At 52.0% G+C, this 23,354-nt stretch overlaps 1 protein-coding gene across 1 annotated transcript; it reads right to left on the bottom strand.

Moving 5' to 3' along the window:
- Positions 1–1,986: 1,986 nt before the first annotated feature.
- LOC119799777 (myosin-7) lies at positions 1,987–22,442 on the bottom strand. Its single transcript, XM_038309642.1, has 38 exons — positions 22,242–22,442; positions 21,819–21,962; positions 21,452–21,608; positions 21,340–21,367; positions 20,469–20,577; positions 20,291–20,383; positions 20,121–20,184; positions 19,695–19,793; positions 19,372–19,475; positions 18,653–18,791; positions 18,443–18,561; positions 18,172–18,321; positions 17,737–17,907; positions 16,820–17,129; positions 16,484–16,551; positions 16,049–16,136; positions 15,331–15,448; positions 15,060–15,183; positions 14,720–14,856; positions 14,201–14,456; positions 13,223–13,465; positions 12,909–13,085; positions 11,977–12,122; positions 10,592–10,682; positions 9,302–9,691; positions 8,955–9,081; positions 8,699–8,817; positions 6,973–7,169; positions 6,335–6,518; positions 6,021–6,186; positions 5,763–5,887; positions 4,897–5,205; positions 4,486–4,689; positions 4,259–4,384; positions 3,882–4,157; positions 2,814–2,909; positions 2,564–2,698; positions 1,987–2,004 (listed from the first exon to the last, which is right to left on the bottom strand). The coding sequence occupies exons 1-38, from the start codon at positions 22,440–22,442 to the stop codon at positions 1,987–1,989; spliced, it is 5,808 nt and encodes a 1,935-aa protein (XP_038165570.1).
- Between the last annotated feature and the right edge of the window lie 912 nt (positions 22,443–23,354).

Below are 23,354 nucleotides of genomic sequence, written 5' to 3'. Positions count from 1 at the left end.
ACACGCTCTTTGCAGCTGCTTCCCAAACCAGTCCTGCAGTCTGATGAAAGTTCCAGAGTAGGTGGACACAGATGGATCTTCTGGTCACAGGTGAGAGGGTCCCAAGGGCCGAGCAGGCCTTTGAGGTGCAGTCCATCCCTTTATTACCTGGCTCCCTGTGTCTCTGTCTGCTTTCGTGTCTTCCTTCTGTCCCCTGTCGTGAAATCAGACCTAGCCTCTGCTGTGCAGGCGTTCATACCTGGGCTCTGCATTCGGCAGGCTAATCATATGGAGCACTCGGCCTGGCTTGTCCTTGCTTCCATGTTCTTCCTCAGCTCTCTCCAGCCTTCCTTCTCCTTGACTTCCATGATTTATATCTAAAGGTAGCCCGAGTTATTCCCTTTATAGCGTCACCTCCAGTGCCTCCCAAGAGTCTGTTCTGGTCTTCTCATTGTCCCCTCTCACCCATTCTCGGCGCCTCTGTCTGTGCCCAGCCTGGCTACCTTGACAGCACCTTTATCTCTTGCTCTTTTTGGCCCTGGCTCTTAGTTTTCTTAGGCTTCTCCACACATCCCCCTTCTTCCGGTGTGCTCCTCTTTGGACTCTACTGATCCAATCATGGCTGATCAAATCCGTTCTAGGGAGAGGTGTGGTTTTAGAGAGGGAGAAGGGATGAGGGTGTAAAGAGGAAGTGTGGGGAGCTGGGCTCTTTCTGTGGCCTCCTTGTACGCAGGATCTCTTTCTTTTCCCTGTTTCCTCTGCTTGAGCCATCCCTGGGTTTCCTGTCTATTCTGATTAGGATGCTCCTTCTTCCTTATCATACTCTCTGTTCTCCCTCCCCTGCTGTTTCTGCTATTGCTGTCCCCTTATTTGCAGTACAGGGCCCATGCTCTGGCTGCCTCTCTGAGCAATTAGAGCCCAGAGAGAGTTGGTGAACAGGAGTCAGGCCACACACAAATGTGTCTATGGGTATGGCTGATGGGAGATTCAGTCCAGGGCTGAACCAGGTTCCCAGAGATGGATTAAAATCCCATTGTCTCTCAGACCCACATCCCTAGCCCTGCCCTCAGCCCCAACTGTGGCAGAATGCCAAGAGAGCCAGCCTTGCTTAGCGGGAGAGGACTTGCTTGCTCTTTTTTTCCCTACTTCCAGACTCTTCAACGATTTAGTCCCCCTGCTTCCAAAATCTGGTCCCTGTGTTGCCTGCTTCCTCTTGAGATAGTTTGCCAAACCCCATTTTCCAGCTGCTGTGAGGTAAAAAGCCTTGCAAATGGAAGTCTCAGTGGGGATTATGAAGGAGAAGAAATGAGCACCAAAGACTAATGGTCTGGGTCTTGGGAGGATGGGGAGAAAGGGGAAAACAAGGTAGGCCAAGGCCACTATCCTCCTGCTTATGTGGGAAGGACATGGGCCACTGCAGATGGCTATGTTTGGAATGGCATGTGACTACATCTGAGACCTGCCTAGGATGGGATCTAAGGGGACATTACCACATCTGCCGTGGGGGTTGTACCACCACAAACTGGAGTTACTGGTCAGTCCCTGTATTCCGGGCCTCCTCCCATGGGCCAGCTCTGGGTTTTACCAGTGTGGGGTACTGATTAGAATGGGCACGAAAGCGTGTGATGGATGGACTCAGTGCTCCAGATGAGCTCCGAGTCTCCTCTAAATCCTGTTTCTACCTGACAGGCACTGGGCCTGGGGAAAGGTTGTCCTTCTTGCTATGTTCTGCTGGAGGGGGATCCATGGACCAATGCTGCGCCAGCAAGGCTCAGCACTTCACAGGGTCCTGGGCAAAGGCCTTCACCTCTGAAGATGCCCCTCCTGCTTCCAAGCCCCACCTCCCTACTCCAGAGCCCCAGGGTTAGAAGACAGCGAAGAAGAGACTAGAGGCAGGGTCTTGGCTTCAAGAAAAATTGCTTTATTCTGTTTCCTCCTAAGGGAAGTTACAAAGGCTTCCAGATCTAAGGGCTTCACAGGCACCCTGAGGGCCAGGCAGTTCAAGATCTACTCCTCATTCAGGCCCTTTTGAAATAAAACAAAGTACAAATTAGCTCTGGGGTGGCCAGCACTCTGAGGACAGTGCTCAGAAACTGAAGCTGAAACTAGGGCTTCTAGTTGGTGGAGCCCCTGTGTGATCTGGCGGGAGCCCCTGTGTAGGCATGGATGTATTTCCAGGGATCAGTTGAGGAGGGGAAAGTTCTGGAGAAAAGAGTTCTTCAATAGGCTAGAGGCAGGCTGTCTCTGTGAGATCCGGGCAGTCTGCGGGATATTCTTTCCGTGTTTGAGTTTTAAGGTTAGCAGCCAAACTGAAGTGGGAACTAGAGGCTGGTAGTTGGAAGGAACTGGATCTAAAGGGTGTATATAAACCGGGGCCGTGTAGGGTTTCTGACTTCACTTGATCTGAAATACCCAGAACCACAGAAAATGAGAAGCACCTTAGAAGTCCCTGGGAACTCAATTGTCTTAGCCTTTGGGACTTTGTAGGTCAACTAGGGAATAAACTACATGGTATTATCTGAGGGAACAGAGGCATCATGTGGGCTGTGGGAGGTGACAAGTGAGGTCCAGGGGAGGAACCCACCTTGGCACCAATGTCACGGCTCTTGGCCCGCAGCTTGTTGACCTGGGACTCAGCGATGTCTGCCCTCTCCTCTGCCTCATCCAGTTCATGCTGCACCTTGCGGAACTTGGACAGGTTGGTGTTGGCCTGCTCCTCCTGTGGGCAGATAAAAGAGATGGCTAACAAGGGATCTGGTCTCTTAGCCTTCCAGTCTTGGGGACTGGCACACTGTGTCCCTCCTCCAGGCTTCAACCCCAGCAAGGTCACTCACCGCCTCCTCAGCCTGGCGCTTGTACGCCTTCACCTTCAGCTGCAGCTTGTCCACCAGGTCCTGCAGCCGCAGTAGGTTCTTCCTGTCCTCCTCTGTCTGCATGGCAGGGGACAGCCAGAGGTGAGAGGGCACAGTTCGAGGAGGCAGCACCCACCCTGGCTTCCCTTGACTTCTTCATCCTGAATGCTACATTCTGAACCAATGCTACTATCTGGTCCTCACAGAATACTTGAATTTGCTTATAATTTCTCAGCCAAGGAGCATCTTTTTGAGACATGGACTCTCTAGGCAGCCCAGGCTAGTCAAACACATGATCCTCCCGTCTCAGCTTCCTGAGTATTGGAATCATAGGCCACTAATCTCACTTTGAATGTGAGCATTTTAAATAATTATATAAAGAAAGAACCCAATGTGGTAATGGGATTCCTGAAAGAGTACAGTGACTTATGACTTATGTGTATTGTCCCAGGGAGCAGGCTCCTGGGGCCCTGGAACATCACGGAGCGGAGTGTAAGCCCACTGGCTCTGGGCCCAGCATGTGCCGGGAGTGACTACGGGGTTGTGAGCATGATGGAATTTCCTGGATTGCGATGGGCTGACACGAACTTGAGCTAGGCTAAGGACAAAGTGTGCTTGGAGGGCACACCATGCTAGACTGAGTCACAAATTCTAATAGGGAGTCGGAAAGCTGGGTTTATATTGCTCTGGGTACCCAAAAAGTTTTGAGGCTTATTTGAATGGCTTTGGCATCTTTGATAGCAACTTGTCTATAAATTATCTTCTGGGGAAAGGCATTGCTGGTTGAAACTGTGCCTGTATAGAGCATATCTCTGACAAATGGCCTGAGGGTGCATGTCAAGGTGGAACACACAGGCTACAAGGCTCAACCACTAACCTCTGGGCCAGGGGACAAGAGTTGGCCATGCTAGGGCAGGGTGAAGAGCACCCAGGGGCAGCACGCCAACTATAACTAGGAAGAAGTAGCAACACCTCTCCGTACCCCTTGGTTGCTTGTTATTGTGGCTTTTGGACATTGTGCATGGGCTGGGATCACAGTACTCTCCCAACCTGGTAGGTGAGCTCCTTGATGCGCCGCTCGCTCTTCCTCATGCCCTTCACTGACTCTGCATTGCGCTTCTGCTCAGCCTCCAGTTCGTTCTCCAGCTCCCGAACCCGGGCCTCCAGCTTCTGCAGCTGCTTCTTGCCACCCTTGAGAGCAATCTGCTCAGCTTCATCCAGCCGGTGCTGCAGGTCCTTGATGGTCTGCTCCATGTTCTTCTTCATGCGCTCCAGGTGGGCGCTGGTGTCCTGCTCCTTCTTCAGCTCCTCCGCCATCATGGCGGCCTGTGCACGGGAGAGGGGGCACATGGTCTGTTTAGGTCCTCGTGGACTCACTGAGTGGGGGGAGGGGATGCTGGCCTGGAGTGGGTAGGCAGGGGACTCACATCTGTGATGGCCTTCTTGGCCTTCTCCTCTGCGTTCCTACACTCCTGCACTGCCTCTTCCACCTCAGTCTGGAGCTGGGTCAGGTCTGACTCCATCTTCTTCTTCTGGTTGATGAGGCTGGTGTTCTGGGATGATAATGACAGAGTAGGAAACACTCTGGGCATCTCTGAGGGGCTCCTTCCCCTGTCACCTGCTGAGCTCAGGAATGCACAGGGCACCTCCTCACCTGGGAGTGCAGCAGCTGCACCCGCTCACTGGTCTCAATCAGCTCCTGCTCCGCCAGCTTCCGAGACCGCTCTGTCTGCTCCACCACAGCCCGCAACTCCTCCAGCTCGGCCTGCAGCAGGTTGTTGCGCCGCTCCACGATGGCAATGTTCTCCTTCAGGTCGTCGTTGGCACGGACGGCATCGTCCAGCTGGATCTGAGTGTCCTGAGGATCAACAAAGTGAACATAAGATAGAAGGCTGGCCTTTCTCAAGGCTGTCACATAGAATTGAATGGGGGTAGAAAGTTCATTGTGGTGGCTCAGGGTTGACTTAGCTCTCTACAATGACTGTGTGACAAGAAAGAGCTAGTACCTCTGCCATCTAATTAGTCCCCTCTCTGGGTGACCCTGTTTATGGAAGTCTCTGGGTACCTTCAGCAAACTCTGGAGGCTCTTCACTTGTTTCTGGGCCTCGGCAGCCATGCGGTTGGCATGACTGAGCTGGATCTCCATCTCGTTGAGGTCTCCCTCCATCTTCTTCTTCACCCGCAGGGCCTCGTTGCGGCTGCGCGTCTCTGCATCCAGGGAGGTCTGCAGGGAGTCCACCACCCGCAGGTGGTTGCGCTTGGCCTGCTCCATCTCCTCATCCTTCTCTGCCAGTTTCCGTTCGATCTCTGCCTTGATCTGGTTGAACTCAAGCTGGGCGCGGAGGATTTTGCCTTCCTCGTGCTCCAGGGAGGCCTGGAAAGGGTGTGGGGGGGAAGGGTTGGCAGGCATATATAGTCAGTGTCCGGGGCAGAAGTGGGAGTCTGTTTAACAACCATCACACAGAGAGAGTTCGGCAACAGTGTACACGGCTCTGCAGTCGGGTGCAGAGGAAGGAGGAGAGGGTGTACACAAGAGAAATGAAAGCAAGCTGAAGAGAAGGTGAGGCCGACTCCCAACAGGGAGAGCCAGATTGGAAGACAAAGAAGAAAATGAAAAGTGTTGCCAAGGAAACAGAAGCAATCAAGCGCAGAGTATAAAAAAACACAGGCAGGCAGAGGTGGAAAGGGGCTGGGTGGAAATAGGAATGCCTCGGAGACGCAGTAAATAAGATGTTTGCATGAAGGGATTTCGGTGACCCTGAACTTGTTCATTGACAAATGTTTGCTGGGTGCTGGCTGTGTTGTCCAGCACTGGCCAAGGCCCTGGCAATGAGCCATGGAGGAGGAAAATAGGCTAAGGGAAAATAGGAACAGGGACCAAAGTCTACATCCCATCCCGCACCCCAGCCCTGCTCTCCCCTGCACGCCCACCTCAGCCTCCTCCAGGGCTGACTGCAGCTCCAGCTTCTCAGCCTCCAGCTGCTTGCGGATCTTCTCCAGCTCATGGATGCTCTTGCCAGTGGAGCCCAGCTGCTCAGTCAGGTCCGAGATCTCCTCTGTGGGGGATAGGTAGCCACTCAGTCTGGAGTTTCTGTGGTCTCAGTAGGGCTGGGCACGTTTTTTTGTCTCGACTGCAGTTGGGGCCCTCAGGCACTGGGACTTGGCCCTTCCTGCCCCTCGGCCACACACCCTGGAGGTTCTTGTTCTCCCTCTTGAAGGTCTCCAGGTGCTCCAGGGACTCCTCATAGGCATTCTTGAGCTTGAAGAGCTCTGTGCTCAGGGAGCGCGCCTCCTTCTGGGACGACTCCAGCTCTGACTGGGACTCCTCATACTTCTGCTTCCACTCTGCCAGGATCTGCAGGGCAGGGGCACACGGTCCAGAGCTGCCCCAGGCCCCTCCCCTGCCTCCAAGGAGAACGCTCTGGCCTTGAGCCGGCACTGCCCCCACCAGCCCCTTGCCCGCTGCCCGCTGCCCACTGCCCGCAGCCCCGCCGTGAGCCCACCTTGTCGAAGTTCCTCTGCTTCTTGTCCAGGGCCGCGGCGGCGGCGTTGGAGCGTTCCACGTCCACCATCAGGTCCTCGATCTCATTCTGCAGCCTGTGCTTGGTCTTCTCCAGGGAGGAGCACTTGGCATTGACGGCCTCCACTGCCTCCTCTGCATCCTGAAGCCTCTGGGCCAGCTTCTTCCTGCCCAGGGGAAGTAGGAAGGGTGGCAGGGTAGAAGGGGATGGGGAAAATGGAGGAGGTAGATTTGGACAAGAGAAAAACATGTGAGCCTTCCAAAAGACTCTCCTTGACAACCCAGAAGCACTCAGAAAAGCCCGAGGACAGGCTCCAGCAGCTGAGCACTTAGCAGGCAGATCTTGGTAGCTGAACGTGAAGACTTAGACACCTGTGAAGATTGCGTTCTCGGCTGCAGCTGCCATTCCCTACAGCACCCTACCCCAGGTGGGAGCACTCAGCCCTCAGACAAACCTTTTGTTCGTCTTATATTCGGATGAGAAACATAACGCGAGCAAAAAGCTTCCCTGAGAGGAGCAGGAGGTAGGGCTGGGGCAGGCCCTCCTGCACAGCCACACACTAAGAGTCCCCTATGTGGGGCCTACAGACCATCAGCCAGAGCTGGCTGCCCAGGACTTACTTGGCTTCCTCCAGCTCCTCCGTCCTCTGGATGGCATCCGTCTCATACTTGGTCCTCCACTGGGCCACCTCTGAGTTGGCCTTGGACAGGACACGCTGTAGCTCAGCCTTGGCCTCTGTCTCCTCCTCATACTGTTCCCGCAGCAGGTCACAATCATGCCGGGCTGACTGCAGGGCGTGGGCCAGGGCGTTCTTGGCCTGGGAAGAGGTGGGCATCAAGGAAGTGGATCAGCTTTTTCCATAAGGTTACCCCTGGCATACCTTTACCACGGTCTCAACATGCTTCCTTGACCACATCTACTTCCAAGTCTCCGGTGAACCTGGAGTGGCTTCCTGAGCTAGAATGACCCTATAGAGTAAAGCACTGCTCCTGTGCCCGCTGCCCAGTGTTCCTATGCCTGCTGCCCAGTGCTCCTTGTAGCAGGTCTAGTTATCCATTGCCTTTACAGGGACACCCAGGGACATCAGGATATTTCTACGATCACCACGCTATAAGAGGTACGTCAGTAGGGACTCAGCTCTGGGGTTTTATTGGGGGGGGATGTTGGGTGTTTCTGCATGAATATGGTGGCCCGAAGTCAACCTTGGGTGTCATTTCAGACACTGTCCACCATAGTTTTTGAGACAAAGTCTGTCACTGAGACCTAAGGATCACCACTTTGACTGGACTGGCGGGCAGTCAGTTCTAGGAAGCCTCCCTGTCTCTGCCTCCTCAGTGCTGGGGTTACAAGTGTGGTACCACACCCAGCTTTTTATTTATTTATTTATTTATTTATTTATTTATTTATTTATTTATTTATTTATTTATTATGTATACAATATTCTGTCTGTGTGTATGCCTGAAGGCCAGAAGAGGGCACCAGACCTCATTACAGATGGTTGTGAGTCACCATGTGGTTGCTGGGAATTGAACTCAGGACCTTTGGAAGAGCAGGCAATGCTCTTAGCCGCTGAGCCATCACCACTGAGCCATCTCTCCAGCCCCCCACACCCAGCTTTTTACATAGGTGTTGGGGACTGAACTCGGGCCCAACCATCTCCATCCTTACATGGCGAGTGCTTTACTGACCAGGCTGCAGCTCTAGCCCTGGTGTATTTGAGAACTCACGCTCTTGTCTCTCGTTCATGAACAGTGCTGTGCTAGGCAAAGACTCCAGCTTACTTTCCTTCTCCAGCCTTCAGATTGCTCTCATAACCCTGCACCCCATATCTGCACCCAAGAAGGCCAAAACCTGTCTCCTTAGATCAGTGGTTTTCAACCTTCCTAATGCTGTGATCCTTTAATACAGTTCCTCATGTTGTGGTGACCCCAACCATAAAACTATTTTTGCTGCTTCAGAACTGTGATTTTGCTACTGTTATGATTGTAACTGTAATGCAGATATCTGATATGCAGGATATCTGATAAGCAACCCCAGTGGAAAGGTCCTTTGACCACCCCCCCCAGGAGCTGTGACCCACAGGTTGAAAACCACTGCCTTAGATTATTTCTTCTGTGCCTCTTCACCCCATCCCCCACCCCAACACGGCAGCAGGAGGACAAAGGGCTCCTCTCAGTCTGGGGAACAGATTTAAAGGACACTTAGGAAAGGCTGAGCTATTATTTCTTTTTATAATTTGTAGAGAATTGTGGCTCAGATAAGCCTCTTTCTTAGGGAAGAAAAAGGTGCAGACTCAAGGGCAGTTGGTACATTCTATGCTTGGGCGAGGCAGAGCCCAGGCCTCACCTTGACCTCCTCCTCCAGCTGCCTCTTGAGATCCTCCAGTTGCTGGGTATAGGTGAGCTTGCCTCGAGTCAGCTGGGAAATCAGTGCCTCCTTCTCGTCCAGCTGCCGGGACAGCTCCCCTAGGGAGGCACCGAGGTATCTTCAACCCCTCCCCACCCTCAACCGTAGGTTCCATGCTCCGGAGACATCGTGGGCACGTGAGGGGCATGTGCACCCAAGGTTGGGGCGACTCATGGAGCTCCAGCCCCCGTCTCACCGTTCTCGGTCTGCAGCTTGGCCCGCTGGCTGGTGAGGTCGGTGACAGAACGCTGAGTCTCCTCAGCCTTACTCCGGTGCTCATTCATCTGGTCTTCCAAGGTCCGGCACATCTTCTCGAGGTTAGCCTAAGAGAGGGAGGAGTTCCACAGTAGGTACAGGAAGGGAGCAAAAATGGAGTAAGGCTACAATTAAAGAAGAAATGGAGAGGGATCCATGGAAGGAAGGGGGTAACCAGAGAACAACTTAGGGGAAGGAAGGAGGAAAAAGAGCAGTGGAGGAAGACAAAACGTAACAACCGGAGGTTGATGGAGGGAACCAGGGGAGGGGACAGCTGGGAGGGCCCACCTTGGCCTTGATGATCTGCTCCATGTTGGAGGTGACATCATCCAGCTCCAGCTTGAACTCGCTCTTCTCCTTCTCCAGCTTCTGCTTCACACGCTGCAGGTTGTCGATCTGCTCCCCCAGCTCGGCCACGCTGTCCGCGTGCTTCTTGCGCAGGGCCGCAGCTGTGGCCTCGTGCTGCAGGGTGGCCTCCTCCAGGTCCCTTCGCATCTTCTGGAACTCGGCCTCCCGCTTCTTGTTCATCTCTATCTGCACAGATGTGGCCCCACCGGCCTCCTCCAGCCGCTCACTGATCTCCTCCAGCTCCCGGGACAGGTCTGAGCGCAGCTTCTCCACCTTGGCCCTGGCTGTGCGCTCAGCCTCCAGTTCCTCCTCCAGCTCTTCAATGCGTGCCTAGTCAGGGACACAGAGGTTCAGACCGGCTTCCTGGACCCCTCCCTTGAGGGCCCCGTCATGTCCCCCACCCCAGGGCTCTAAAAGACCCTGGCCTATGGAGAACATCAAGTGAGTTTGCTGTATTACCAGAGAGGTATACTTAGAAGGATTGGGAGGAAGGTGTCTTTTTTTAAATGGTTTATTTAACTTTAGTTTATGTGCATTGGTGTGAAGGTGTCAGATCCCCTGCTGTCAGATTGTGAGCTGCCATGTGGGTGCTGGGAATTGAACCCCGGTCCTCTGGAAGAGCAGTCAGTGCTCTTAACCACTGAGCCATCTCTCCACTGAGCCATCCCTCCAGCCCCGGGAGGAAGGTATCTTGCACAGCCCAGTCAGCTTTCCTTTATGCTTGAGAGTTACCTATTATCTTTATTAGACGGAAACAGATCTCTCGGAAGACAAAGAAATTTGTGTTTCATGGGTTTTTCCAAGCAGTTTAGTGGCAAGAAAATAGCAAAAGTCTAACTGAGAAAACCACACCTGCTTGATAAAATACTGAAGGTCTAACTCAACGCCTGCTATAGAGGAAAGAACCATAAAGGATGCAGGGATCTTCAGAGTCACCAGGTGACAGGGTGGGCCTTGAGACCATACAATTCTATGATCACGTGACTAGCCAGAGCTGAGACAGAAAGTCAGGAGGGCTGCCCTCTAGACCTGTTTCTCCCCCAGGCTCTCTTCTTCGGATCTATAAGCCCCTCTTGTGGGAATCCCATGGGCAGACTTGTGTATTTTGTCCCCTTTCATGGACACAGAGCTCCTATTCCTATGATGCAGGAATAGCATACGCTGGAGGGGATCCAGGGAAGCTGAGAACCAGCCAGGCCCTGCCCACACAGCTGGAGTCCCCCGCCTTACCTGAAGCTCTTTGAGCTTCTTCTGCAGCTGGCTGCCCAAGGCCTGCTCATCCTCAATTCTGGCATTGAGTGCGTTTAACTCAAAGTCTTTCCTGTAGGGAAAAAGGGGGTGGGATGGGGTAGGAGGCCAGGTAGTCACCTGGAGTATCCACCAGAGATCAGAGGCTATAAAACTAAGTGTGTGGGGGGGGGGGGAACCTTCCAAGAGTGATTTAGGTTACCCAAAGAGTACCACCTGCTGGAGGATTCAAGTCCAGTAAGAATGTAGTAGGAAAGCCCTGGAGAGCAGCAGGGCTGGCCTCTATGGGACTGTCCCCTCTAGGCTATGTTTTCCATCTGTGAAAGGGTGAGACTATTTCAAAGACCCCTCCCCCCCCTCTCTGTGTGTGTGTGTGTGTGTGTGTGTGTGTGTGTGTGTATGTGTGTGTGTGAGAGAGAGAGGGGGGACATAGTCTTCAACTTGTCACAGTTAGTTTAGGCAACTCAGTAGCCTCTTTTTTTTTTTAATTGAGGAATAAACATTGTATCTAGCTCCAGATTCATGTCCCTACATCGTGTATTTTGATCATACTCATTTTCCTCTCAACTCACTGACCGTCCTGAGCCTTAGCCACCTCTATGTCATCTTTATAAGGAGATGGAGCAGGGGCTAGAGAGGTGGTGTCACAGTTGAGACTGCTGCTCTTCCGGAGGAAGCAAGGTCGTTCCCAGCACTGACCTCAGGCTGCCCCCAGGGATCTGATGCCCTCTTCTGATGTCTGCGGGCACTACACTCATAGACACACACATTTACATATAATTCAAAACTCTGTGTCTAGGGAAGTGTGAAGATTCCTACGCAAAACCAAGCTGAAGTATGATAAGATCCTCAAATATCAAAATATGTTTTTGCAACTCACTATTAATCAAGTCTGCGTGTGCACCTTTTGGAAGGTCTTGCAATAAAGACTGGGACAAGAAGTGACCTAGAAAAAGAAATGGCCCAACCCTTTCATTTTTTTTTTTTTTTTGAACAGCAGAGCCATTTCTTTGTGATTCAATTTCCTTTCTGTAGAAAAACCCAAAGGAGACTTTCCTGGGAGGCTTTTGTGTGCAGCCTTCCTCCCTGTCTAACTAGAGTGCTCACAAAGAAAACATGTTTTTATTTTCACCTCTCCCAAGGGCCTAGCAGGAACAAGGGGCTTGAGGGTTCCAAGCAAGACTCCTTGCCAGGGAGAACCTCAGGGCCATAACGTGTGTGTTAGAGAGGAAAGCACTCTTCCTATAGGTCTTTGCCCTCAGTTTGAGCATCCATTGCCTCTTAGCATGGCTCCTGGGTGAGCTTATACAGTTGTGAGCTAAGCTGGGCTGAAAAGAAGGAACCATGGCAGTGTGGGAACACAGTACTTTTTAAGTCGCTCATCCAGCTGCTGTTTATCATTCTCCAAGTCCATGATGCTCTCCTGGGTCAGCTTCAGGTCACCCTCCAGCTTCCGCTTGGCTCGCTCCAGGTCCATGCGCACCTTCTTCTCCTGCTCCAGGGATCCCTCCAGCTGGCGGAGAGAAGGGCCAGCTATGCACCACGAGGTATAGCATTCTGACCTTTGCTTTGCTACTCTACATTTTGGAAATCCTTGGGAAATCCAGGACTCTGGAAACTCCCCTAGAAAGGAGCAATGTTTCCAGGTAACCATGACAATGTTGAGAACGGAGGGTTTGCTCAATAGATATTTTCTGAATGAATGAAATTGGGATAAGATTCCAAAACTCTAATCATTCATTCAGCATCCTGTAAGTACCTACTAGTTCCAGGCTCTGGGCGGGGTACTGAAGACACAAAACTGAGCAAACTCAAGTTCCCATCTGAGGGGAGCTCTTAGTCCTACGGCTGAGACAAATACTTAAGTTATTAGAGCAGAATGGTAAGGGGTTTGATGGACACAGATACACATATGAGCGACCAATGGTCCCTCAGGATCAGACTCTGCCAAGATCCTCTTCAAAGAGTCTCACAAAGAGATATACAATGTTCTTATAAGATAATTCTTTAAACCCTATGGTCAAAGATAGAGTTATGTGGGTTTAAATTTTAAAGTTTAATTATGTTAAAAAAAAAACCAACAGCCTGACTCTGTGATTAATCATAAATAACAGTGAGATTAGATACATTATTTGAAATCGATAACCCTCATGCTTTTTATACCCCGGTTTTATTCTGGGAAGATATCAGTAGAATAAACACTTTCCAATACCTTCACCCAAACACACACTCATGCATACCTCTCAACACAGATGGACATGCTTTGATGTACCAACGCCATTACACCCTGTCTACTTACGTCATCCACCTGCTGCTCCAGCTTGACCTTGGCCTTGGTCAGAGTGTTGACCTTGTCTTCCTCAGCCTGCAGGTCATCCAGGGCCTGCTGGTGGGCCTCTTGCAGAGCTTTCTTCTCCTTGGTCAGCTTGACAATGATCTCATCCAGTCCAGCCATCTCCTCTGTCAGATTTTTCACCTGCCAAACAAACAAAAAATCTGACATTCCCCTTAAGTCAAAGGACACCACCTGGGGACACCTAGAAGAACCTCCAGGCTACAGCAATGTGGTTTGGAACTACTGTGTGGTTTGGAACCGGAGGAAGCTGGCCTCACCTTGTTCTCTGTGGCGTGCTTCTCCTTCTCCACCTTGGCCAGTGTCAGCTCCAGGTCATCAATGTCCCTTTTGAGCTCCGAGCATTCATCCTCCAGCTTGCGTTTCTTGGCCGTGAGCTCAGCGTTCATCTCCTCCTCATCCTCCAGCCTCTCGGTCATCTCCTTCACCTTGGCCTCCAGCTGGATCTTGTTCTTGATCAGCTGGTCGCAGCGCTCCTCTGCATCAGCGAGGTTGTCTTGTTCCTGGGGTCAAGGTACAGAAAGGGAGGCTGGGCTGATGATGGGTCCCTGTCCTCACAGGTGGCAGAAGGGAGAGGTGCATCACCCAGATAGGAGAGGGACCCAGCTTATTCTCAGCCGAAAAGAGCCTCAGGAGGACAGGGAGGGTTTTTAGGATGGTATGGCTTGGGAGCACTGGGGGAAGAGCAGAGGAGGAAATCGAAAGTCTTCTCATGGCCTTTCCTCCAGTTTCCTTGCTTGAAGAAATTGCATTTGCTGTCGTCAAACACTGTGAATTTAACCTGCAAAACCTGTAGCTTAATTTCTGTGTAAGCATGAAGAAATTTAGGCTTGAAGATGGTCTACAGTTTCATCTAGGAACCCCCACCGTGTGTGTGTGTGTGTGTGTGTGTGTGTGTGTGTGTGTGTGTGTATGTACAAATTCATATATATTTTAAAGACAGGATTTCTTATGGCCCACGCTGGCCTTGAGCTCACGCTATAACAAAAGCTAACCTTGAACTTCTGCTTCTCTGGTCTCTACCTCCCAAGTGCTGGGATAACAGGTGTGTGCCACCTTATATGACTAAGCCTGTGTATTTAAAAGGGGGTTCTTTTTGCCTTTTCTCCTCCTGAGAGATCAGTTTGGAGGCTTTTGAAAATGTGCTCCCAGAATCCTCTGCCTGTGAGGGACAAGATGGTGCACTCCTCAGTACAGAGGGGGCAGTAGGGGAGCTAACAATAGCTATAGGGCCTCACCGCCTGCACTTGGAGCTGCAGATTGTTCTTCTCCTGCAGCAGGGACACCATTTTCTCCTCCAGCTCCTTGCGGCGAGCTTCAGACTTCTCTAGTGCATCTTTGACTCGTCCAAACTCCTCCTTCATGTTGGCCATCTCCTTCTCCGTCTCTGCACTCTTTAGCAGAGGCTTGATCTTGAAGTAGAGCTTCATCCATGGCCAGTTCTTGACCCCCATGAAGGCCCGGATGTTCCACTGGATAATCAGCAGGGAGTCTCTGTCGGCACAGTGAGAGGAACGGCATGAGAACCACTCCTGTTCCTTCCCATCTAAGATCCTTATTCCTAGATAAAGCCCCTTTTCCTTATCTATCTCACCCTCCCCGAGGCCTTCGGATGCTAAGGACCATCTTGTGTTCATAAGGTCCCTTCCTAATGGTTTCCTCCTGATGGCTTGCTTGCTGTTGCCTTTCTCTTGACACTGTCACTGAACTAGCCTGGACCCCAGAAGGTCTGGGGACCTCCTTTAAAGTCCTCTCACCTGCGTTCCAGCAGCTTCTTGAACTCCATTCTGGAAAGCACACCTCGGGACTGGGCCTGGATTCTGGTGATGATGCGGCTCAGCCTCTCATCACGCATCTCCTCCAGCAGACCCAGCAGCCCCGCCTTGAAGAACACCTGTGGGCAAGTGGGTGGAACCAGCGTGGTCCAGCCTCAAGGGAGGGTGACCAGGGTAGAGGTGGGTGGAAGATTGTTCAGTGAGCTTCCAGGTACCCACCACCTGCGCATTCTGGGTCTGACTGTGGGAAGGCAGCCGTCTCAGCTGCGGCACTCAGTATGGCTACCTGCTCTGCACCCATTCCATGGAGTTCTAGACTCACCTTGGTGTGACCAAACTTGTACTGGTTGTGGTCAATGTCCAGGGAGCCCAGCAGCTTCTCAGCGCCTTTCCTGCTATCAATGAATTGGCCCTCAGGGATGGCTGCTGGGTTCAGGATGCGGTACCTTGGGAGGGAAGTTCTCAGAGTTATTTGTGTTCTGGGTGGGTGTGGGTCTGCTCTGCCTGCAGAATTCCAGGGCCACCATGGGCCCCCACTCCCAGCAAAGCAGCCCACCCCTGGCTCCCTGAGCCCCTGGGCACCCCTTACCCACCTCTGCCGGAAGTCCCCATAAAGAATTCGGTTGGGGAAGCCCTTCCTGCAGATGCGGATGCCCTCCAGCACGCCATTGCATCGCAGTTGGTGCATGACCAGAGGGTTGTCCATCACCCCTGCGGCAGCAGGAAGGAGAAAAATGATTGGGGAGAGAGCTAGACTAACACCAAGTCCCTTGGGTTCCCAACCTGGCTGGGGCACACATTAGTTAGTTACTTTAGCAAGCCAATCCGTCAGTAAGAATTCTTTATTTGTTTCATTTCCTTCCCCCACCCCTGGCCACATTTTTAATAGTAACCAAAAGATTTTGTGTCTGTCTCTTCATATAATTTATACTGTTTTTCTTGGTTGGTTCCAGGACAGATGTATCTCATCTTCCAGGTGAGTGAACTAAGGGATTTGTAGAAGGGTCAGTGAGCTAATTGAAATTGGAGCCAGATTTTGAACCCAAGTTCCCTGATATTTTGTTTTCTATGGTTTAAAAACAGATAGACATCCCTTATATGCCTCTTTAAGGGCTTTAAGTCACTCATGAGCTAATAGCCATAAAAATGCCTTACACATCACTCTGAGGTATGCATTCCCAGCATAAGGTAACACTGGAGGGGTAGTCTGGGAGAAGAAAATGATTTGGAAACCAAGGCTTGGAAAGTACTTGGTCCTGTCTCTGAGACAGTGCATGCCCAGTGTGGGCTCGCTCAAGTTCATGGACTCACCTGGAGACTTTGTCTCGTTGGGGATGATGCAGCGTACAAAGTGTGGATGGGTGGAGCGCAAGTTTGTCATGAGTTTGTTCAGGTTTTCCTGTGTCAGAAAAAGGGAGAAATAAAAGCAAGCAAGAAGGAGCAGCAGCAAATGGAGAGGAGAGGAAGGAATGGAGAGAATGGAGAGAATACAGGAAGCAGGGAGGCTTTCGGGTTCTTGGGAGAGCACAGGCGAGGGAGAGGCTGATGGCAGATGAGAAATGGGAGAGCTGAGATGGGGAGCAAGAGTAGAGGCTACGAGACGACCAAAGGCACAGCCGTGAAGTGGGTCAGGAAGGACTGAGGAGAGCTGGTGTTGGCAGGAGCTGGGGTAGGCAAGGCAAGGAGCTGGGGCTGAGGAAATGGACGGATGGGGACCCTGCTAGGTGTGGCTCTACACACACTCACCCTGTGCAGAGCAGACACAGTCTGAAAGGATGAGCCTTTCTTTGCCTTGCCTTTGCCCTTGTCTACAGCTGTGGGAGAAGAAGCCAAGAAAGGGGGCATGTAGGGAGGTCAGGACTGGGGCATGGAGGCCAACAGCCTCTCCTCACATTTTGTCCTCTTTGGCTACCAGACAGGGTTTTCAAAGTGGCTGTGTCCGTGTCTCCACCCAGTTCTATCTCACTGAGTCTATTCCATTCACCTCAGGGCATTCCATGACAGGGAAGGGGTGGAGTTTTGCAATTGATGTGCCTCAGAACTAGGCATAAACCTCAGAATGCTAACACCTGGGACACTTACGTGCATCAGCTCCAGCATAGTTGGCGAATAGATTGCTGAGCAGCTTCAGGGAGGACTTCTGGTACAAACCCACCACCGTCTCATTGAGGGGGTCCTTGTTCTTCTGTAGCCAGCCCAGGATGTTGTAATCCACGGTGCCAGCGTAGTGCACCAAAGAGAAGTGGGCTTCCTGCTTCCCTTTGACATTGCGAGGCTTCTGGAAGTTGTTGGACTTGCCCAGGTGGTTGTCGTACAGCTTGGCCTTGAAGGTCATGTCTGTGGCCTTGGGGAACATGCACTCTTCCTCCAGGATGGACATGATGCCCATGGGCTGAGTGTAGGGAGAGAATCATTGAGTAAACTTCACTCAGGTAGGCATATATTCTTCATGTCAGCATTTTCTCATAAGCGGGGAGGGTAAGAAACTAAGCTTGTCTCAAGAACAGCAGCTGTCTACTGTTTGACACCTGTCAAGCCTTCCACAGGTGGGAGTTTGTTTTTTGTTTTGGGTCTTTTTTTGCAAGTCTCAGTCTGTGGCTGTTACTAGTACCTTTAACATATGTCCACCTCCTGGATCCCTACAATGCTGAGGTTAAAAACAGTGCCCTCTCTGACTCCCGTACCACCTTCACGTTCCCTGAACCTTAGATGTGTGTAAGTCAGGGTCAGTAAACACACTTAGTGGGGACAGCCAGCCTCTAGCTGTCCTTCTTTTATGTGTTAATCTGCACCCCTGGGAACACAGCTATTAGTGGGAACGCAGCTGTGGGCACTCTGTCATGGACATTCTGGACAACACAGGACTCTGGAAAATAGAGTCCCACTTCTGATACTTAGACTGAACTCATCAGAAGGGAGAAGAACCACCCCTCATCTGGAGTTCTCAAGTGTTCATGTGGAGTGTGGGTGGAAGACTCGGGTCGCGGATCCCGGCACACCTTCTCGATGAGGTCGATGCAGGCCTGCAGGTCCATGCCGAAGTCGATGAACGTCCACTCGATGCCTTCCTTCTTGTACTCCTCCTGCTCCAGCACGAACATGTGGTGGTTGAAGAACTGCTGCAGCTTCTCGTTGGTGAAGTTGATGCACAGCTGCTCGAAGCTGTTGAACTGGAGGGTGTGACAGCCAGTCAGGCAGGCTGACTGAGGGTCTGAGTGGCCATGGGGCCAGCCTAGGGCTGTGCCACACACCTGCCCCACACAGAGCCCAGCACAGGCATAGCTGTTTCCCTCCCAGGTCATGGCAGAGAAGGGAGTGGCTCTGTCACTATATGATCCCCACTGCCATCCTGGGCCTCCACACGTGACCAAAGGTGTGAGTGAGTGGGTGAGGGACAAGTGGCGTCCCAGGCAGGCCAGGGTTCCCAGACTCACATCGAAGATCTCAAAGCCGGCGATGTCCAGGACACCTATGAAGTACTGACGTGGCTGTTTGGTCTCCAGGGTTGCGTTGATGCGGGTCACCATCCAGTTGAACATCTTCTCATACACTGACTTGGCCAGTGCCCCGATGGCGTATGACACCTGCAGGGTAAGGGGAAGATCCAGATGAGTTGTGCTAATGGGAAGGATGAACTGGAAAGCTCATACCCCAGCACACGCCATGATCTCTCCTCCATTCATTTCTCTTCCGAAGACAACCCACCTGCTGGACATTCTGCCCCTTGGTGACATATTCGTTGCCCACTTTGACCCGAGGGTGGCACAGCCCCTTGAGCAGGTCAGCTGAGTTCAGCCCCATGAGGTAGGCAGATTTATCAGCCTCTGGAAGGAGAGGGCAGGTGGCAGAGTTAGTACAGGACACACGTGCTGCAGACGTGACCCGCAGCCGCCCGGCAGCTTTCCTGCTTCTCACCCTCAGTGCCGTCTGGCTCCGCCTGCTCCTCCCGCTGCTTCTGTTTGAACTTCATGTTTCCAAAGTGCATGATGGCACCAGTCAGCTTGTAAATGGAGTTCTTCTCTTCTGGAGTGAAGCCCAGCACATCAAAGGCGCTCTGTAAGCGGGTCCCATATCCGTGAATTCCAGAAAAGGAAGTGTGACTGGTTAATGAGATCCCTCGAAGGCTGGAGAAAGGACTTGAGTGTGTCTCCCTAGTCCCTGTCAAGTATGGCTTCCACACCCAGAGAGGGACTCCAAAACCAAGCGAGACAGCAGAGGATCAGGATCCTTGTCACTGCCTGCTGTCAACAGTCACACCTGTGGTCCCAGCCCTTCCTCTCACTCCCCTGCCTAGGCTTCACACCTGTATTCATCCCTCAACCCATAGCTCCTTTCAGCCCCATGGGGTCTATGGTTCTCCTTCCCACTTCTCCTGCGGCATCACTTTGTCCTTTGCCTTTCCGGCCTCTCGGTCCATGGTTCTCAGCACTCTGGTGTGACAGCACCCGATACTGGCCACTCTCCTGTTTCCTAGCACGTATCTCAGCAGGCTCTGTCCATAGGGCACATTCTAGCTCTCAAGGAGGGTTGTATTTCTTTAGAAATCAGATAGCCAGTGCCGTGGCTCTGCTCCTAAGCTGGCACCATGGGCCACTCCTCCCTGTTTACCCCTGGCTGCGTCCTCACATACTTACATCAGTGGCCATGAGCTCTTCAGAGTCATCGATTGAGGCCACAGTTGTCTCTCCCTGGGAGATGAATGCATAATCGTAGGGGTTGTTGGTGATCAGCAGCATGTCTAAGAGTGGGAGGAGAGGGGTTCAGATGTGCCATAACCCCTGGCTATCGGGGCAGTTGCTGGCTATAGCACACGGGGACCAATGCTCAGAGTTTGACTTGACCCACAAAACTGGATCTAGCAGTGTCATTAGGCCCGCCCGAGGCATACCAACAGAATCCAGCCTCTAGCAGAGGGGACTGGGTTGCCATGGAAATAGCTGGTCTCACTCTGACTCACCTAGAAGCTCAGGCTTTTTATTAGACAGGATTTGGTAGAAAATGTGATAATCTCTTTCTGCTTTCAGCTGGAAAATAACCCTGGATTTTTCCAGAAGGTCTGTGAATAGAGAGAGGGGGAGGAGTGAGAGGTCAGAATGCAGGTGCAAAGAAATGGAGGAAAGGGGGTGAGGAGCGTGCCCACAAAGGATGGATGCAGACGTCACGCACGAAGACTGGGTGGAGACCCAGGAGGAAAGAGCATCTTAGAGGAAAATCCCAATAGAACATGCACTGGTACCCGCGACAGAGGGAAAGCCTAGGGCAGACAAGCATAGAGTCAGGAAAAGAAAGCAAAACTGGAGTATTGGGGAAAGGTATTGAGACCAGACAGTGGGGGGCAGGGTGGGCGCAGCCTAAATAGGCCCAGTAGCTTCACAGAACTTACAGGTCTCTATATCCGCAGAGGCCAGTTTTCCAGTTGCCCCAAAATGGATTCGAATGAATTTTCCCTGAAGAGATGGATAGAAGAGGGTGGAGTAAGCCCAGGAAAGGCTCATAACTGAGGCCGATCCTCAGCCAGCCTAAGTCCCAAGTTCAAGGTGGAGTGTCACTCACAAATCGAGAGGAATTATCGTTCCGGACTGTCTTGGCATTGCCAAAGGCCTCCAGAGCGGGGTTGGCTTGGATGATCTGGTCTTCCAGGGTGCCCTGTAAGAGGTCATGAAGGATGGGGGGGTAAAGACTTGCCACTTTCTTTCTCATCATGCAGGCCCTTAGGTGACAACAGGCCTACCTTGCCTGGGGTCTGGTCCTTCTTGCTGCGGTCCCCAATGGCAGCAATAACAGCAAAATATTGAATGACCCTCTTGGTGTTGACAGTCTTACCAGCTCCGGATTCTCCGCTGTTGTGAACAGGCAAAGGCTCAATAGGCAGTAAATACTGCTACTTGCGGTCAACAAACCTCAAGTGAGGAGAGAACACCTAGCCTACTGGAGAGGGGCAGTCTCATCGGGAAGTTGGTAGAGAATGGCACCGAGGATCCAGTGAGCAGGCAGGAAAGATGCCACAAGAGAATGGGCTCAATCAGAGGGGAGGACTGTTTTGGAAGAGTCGGTGGAGGAAAGAAGGTTTTGGAAAGGAAAGATAAGGAAGAGGAAGCGGTGAAGACGCGCGGACTTTACCGAATGGGCTTAGAGATGAAGGAAGAGTTAGAAGGCAACGGGTGAAGGAAGCAAGCGAGAAAACCGAGAGAGATGAAAAGCAGAAAGGAGGGGCTGGAGATATGGCTCAGTGGTTAAGAGCACCGACTGCTCTTCCAGAGGACCCTGGTTCGATTCCCAGCACTCACATGGCAGCTCATAACTGTCTGAAGATCCAGTTACAGGGGATTTGACACATTCACACCAATGCACATAAAATAAAATTAAATAAACCATATATATATGTATATGTATATATGTATATGTGTGTATATATATATGTGTATATATATATATATATATATATGAAAAGCAGAAAGAAAGAGGGACACAAAGGAGCCAGGGGAAAAATCAGAGAAGAGAGCAATGGGCATGGGATGGCGAGAAAGAGAATCATAGGCGTATGCAAAGGAGTCTGGGTTCCCCCTGGGGGCTGGGATTAGGGAGTCTGGAACTGTGCTCACGTGATAAGGATGGACTGGTTCTCCCGATCTGGAAGAGAGAAGAGGAGCCACAATGGGTTGGGGCTAGGTGGGGGCTGGGGTGAGGGGACACAGGCCAGGACACCAGGCTCACCGGTCAGCATGTACTGATAGGCGTTGTCAGAGATAGAGAAGATATGGGGCGGGGCCTCACTCCTCTTCTTGCCCCTGTAGGCAGCCACAACTTCAGCGTTATACACTGGCAGCCACTTATAGGGGTTGACAGTGACGCAGAAGAGGCCTGAGTAGGTCTGGGGGTAAGGAAGAGGAAGCGTGTGAGGGTGATTTTCAGAATTCGAGAAAGACCCCAGGAGAGGAAGAAAGCAAAGAGAAAGCTCAGAATGTGTCCAGCGGAACCATTCCAGTGTTATAACAAGGAGAAGGAGCCTGGCTTGGCTTCAGGAGGCTGCTCTTGCCCAGGAAGCTCTGGGTTCTGGGGGACAGACTGGTGCCACACTCACATAGATCATCCAGGATGCATAGCGCTCCTTGAGGTTGTACAGCACGGCCGGCTCATGCAGGAAGGTCAACATGGCCATGTCTTCAATCTTGTCGAACTTGGGCGGGTTCTGCTGCATCACCTGGTCTTCCTTCACAGTCACCGTCTGTAACAGCCCACACAGGCACTGTCAGCCTGTGTCTGTCCTGCTCTAGCAGCAACGCAGGGAGTAGGGAAAGTATGGGTGGGTGAGATGGTATTTAGCTGAGAAGGGATCTGGAATGCAGGGTGGACGCTGGGGGTCAGAGGGATCATGGGAGATGTTTGGACCTACCTGAAGGACAGGAGGCTCAGTGGCCCACAGGTGTGCATGCATGTACCCTCTCTGTGCAGCCCAGTTGTGGGACTCTCTCAAGTGGCTTCCCACACTGGTACCTACACCTACCTTGCCATTCTCTGTCTCAGCAGTGACTTTGCCACCCTCTCGAGACACAATCTTGGCCTTGACAAACTCTTCCTTGTCATCAGGCACAAACACATCTTTCTTGAGGTCGAAAGGCCTGGTCTGCGCCTCCAGCCGCTCCTTCTCAGATTTGCGCAGGAAGGGGGCTGCGGCCCCAAACGCGGCCATCTCGGCATCTGCCATGGCTGAGCCTGGGGTGAGGAGCGGTTGTTACCTACATGCCTTCTCCCTCCCTGGGCTGTCTCCTTCGCTGGCAGCTCCCAGACCTGGTACCACGCTCAGCACTCGGGAGGAGTCACCCGCGAGTTCCTTGCTCTTCAAGCTTACCACTAAATGAGAGATCAGCCTGACAACTGCCAGGCAAAAGGGACAGCTTCACCTTGTTCAAGATGGAGCACTCTTTGAGGAGTGTCCTGACCTTCTTCCTGGGCAGGATTCTGTCTGCCTCTACCTCTCCCTGTCAACAGACCCCGTCCCTCACTGGACATAGGCAAGGAGCTCCTGGAAACCAGGCCATTGTCTCCAAGCAGGGCAAGAAAGGACAGCCCCAGTTTGGCTTTGGGCTACCATGTTCAGTCTTCCCGGATGCTCCAACACTTGAACTTCAGCTTTTCTTACCTTGGTTTCTCAAACGTGTCTAGTGGTGAGGAAGTAGGCCCAGGCCTGGAGGAACCCTGGAGAAAGGAAAGGGGCTAGGCAGGCTGTAGGCCAACCTGGCCACTGCCACCCCCATCCGGTCCTCTGTGTTCTTCAGCTTCCCGCTCTTCCACCCCCAAGACAGACCAGAAGTGCTGCTCAGCCCTCTGGTCAGTCTCCTCCTTCCTTTCCAAGCACTCTTTTCTTTCTCCCCAAAACTAATTCAAACAACTTTCTGCTGCCTCTGAACTCCAATCTTCTATCCCTAGAAGTTCTATCCTTACCTGTACCCAACTGGTGAGACTTCCTTTCTTTGAGCCACCTACAAAGCAATAATAGTGATATTTTTTTAATATTTTTCAGACAAAGCACTTTTATTCTTTCGCTCAATGGTCACCCCTTGGACACGTGAGGAAACCGAGGTCACATGCTTTGCTCTTCTCAGGGCACAAAACAAGA

The sequence above is a fragment of the Arvicola amphibius genome, chromosome 13 (assembly GCF_903992535.2).
Source record: "Arvicola amphibius chromosome 13, mArvAmp1.2, whole genome shotgun sequence".
In the NCBI taxonomy this organism is placed as follows: domain Eukaryota; kingdom Metazoa; phylum Chordata; class Mammalia; order Rodentia; family Cricetidae; genus Arvicola; species Arvicola amphibius.
The sequence above is the reverse complement of the archived record's forward strand: the minus strand, read 5'-3'. Positions and strand labels throughout refer to the sequence as shown.

Coding starts and splice junctions, on each gene's coding strand:
- LOC119799777 (XM_038309642.1), bottom strand. CDS start 22,442: ATGGCAGATGCCGAGATGGCCGCGTTTGGGGCCGCAGCCCCCTTCCTG. Junction 19,476..19,694: donor TAAAAAGCCTGAGCTTCTAG/GTGAGTCAGAGT, acceptor TCCCACTCTTAG/ACATGCTGCTGATCACCAAC. Junction 10,683..11,976: donor CTGGATGAGCGACTTAAAAA/GTACTGTGTTCC, acceptor TTTTCCCTACAG/GAAAGACTTTGAGTTAAACG.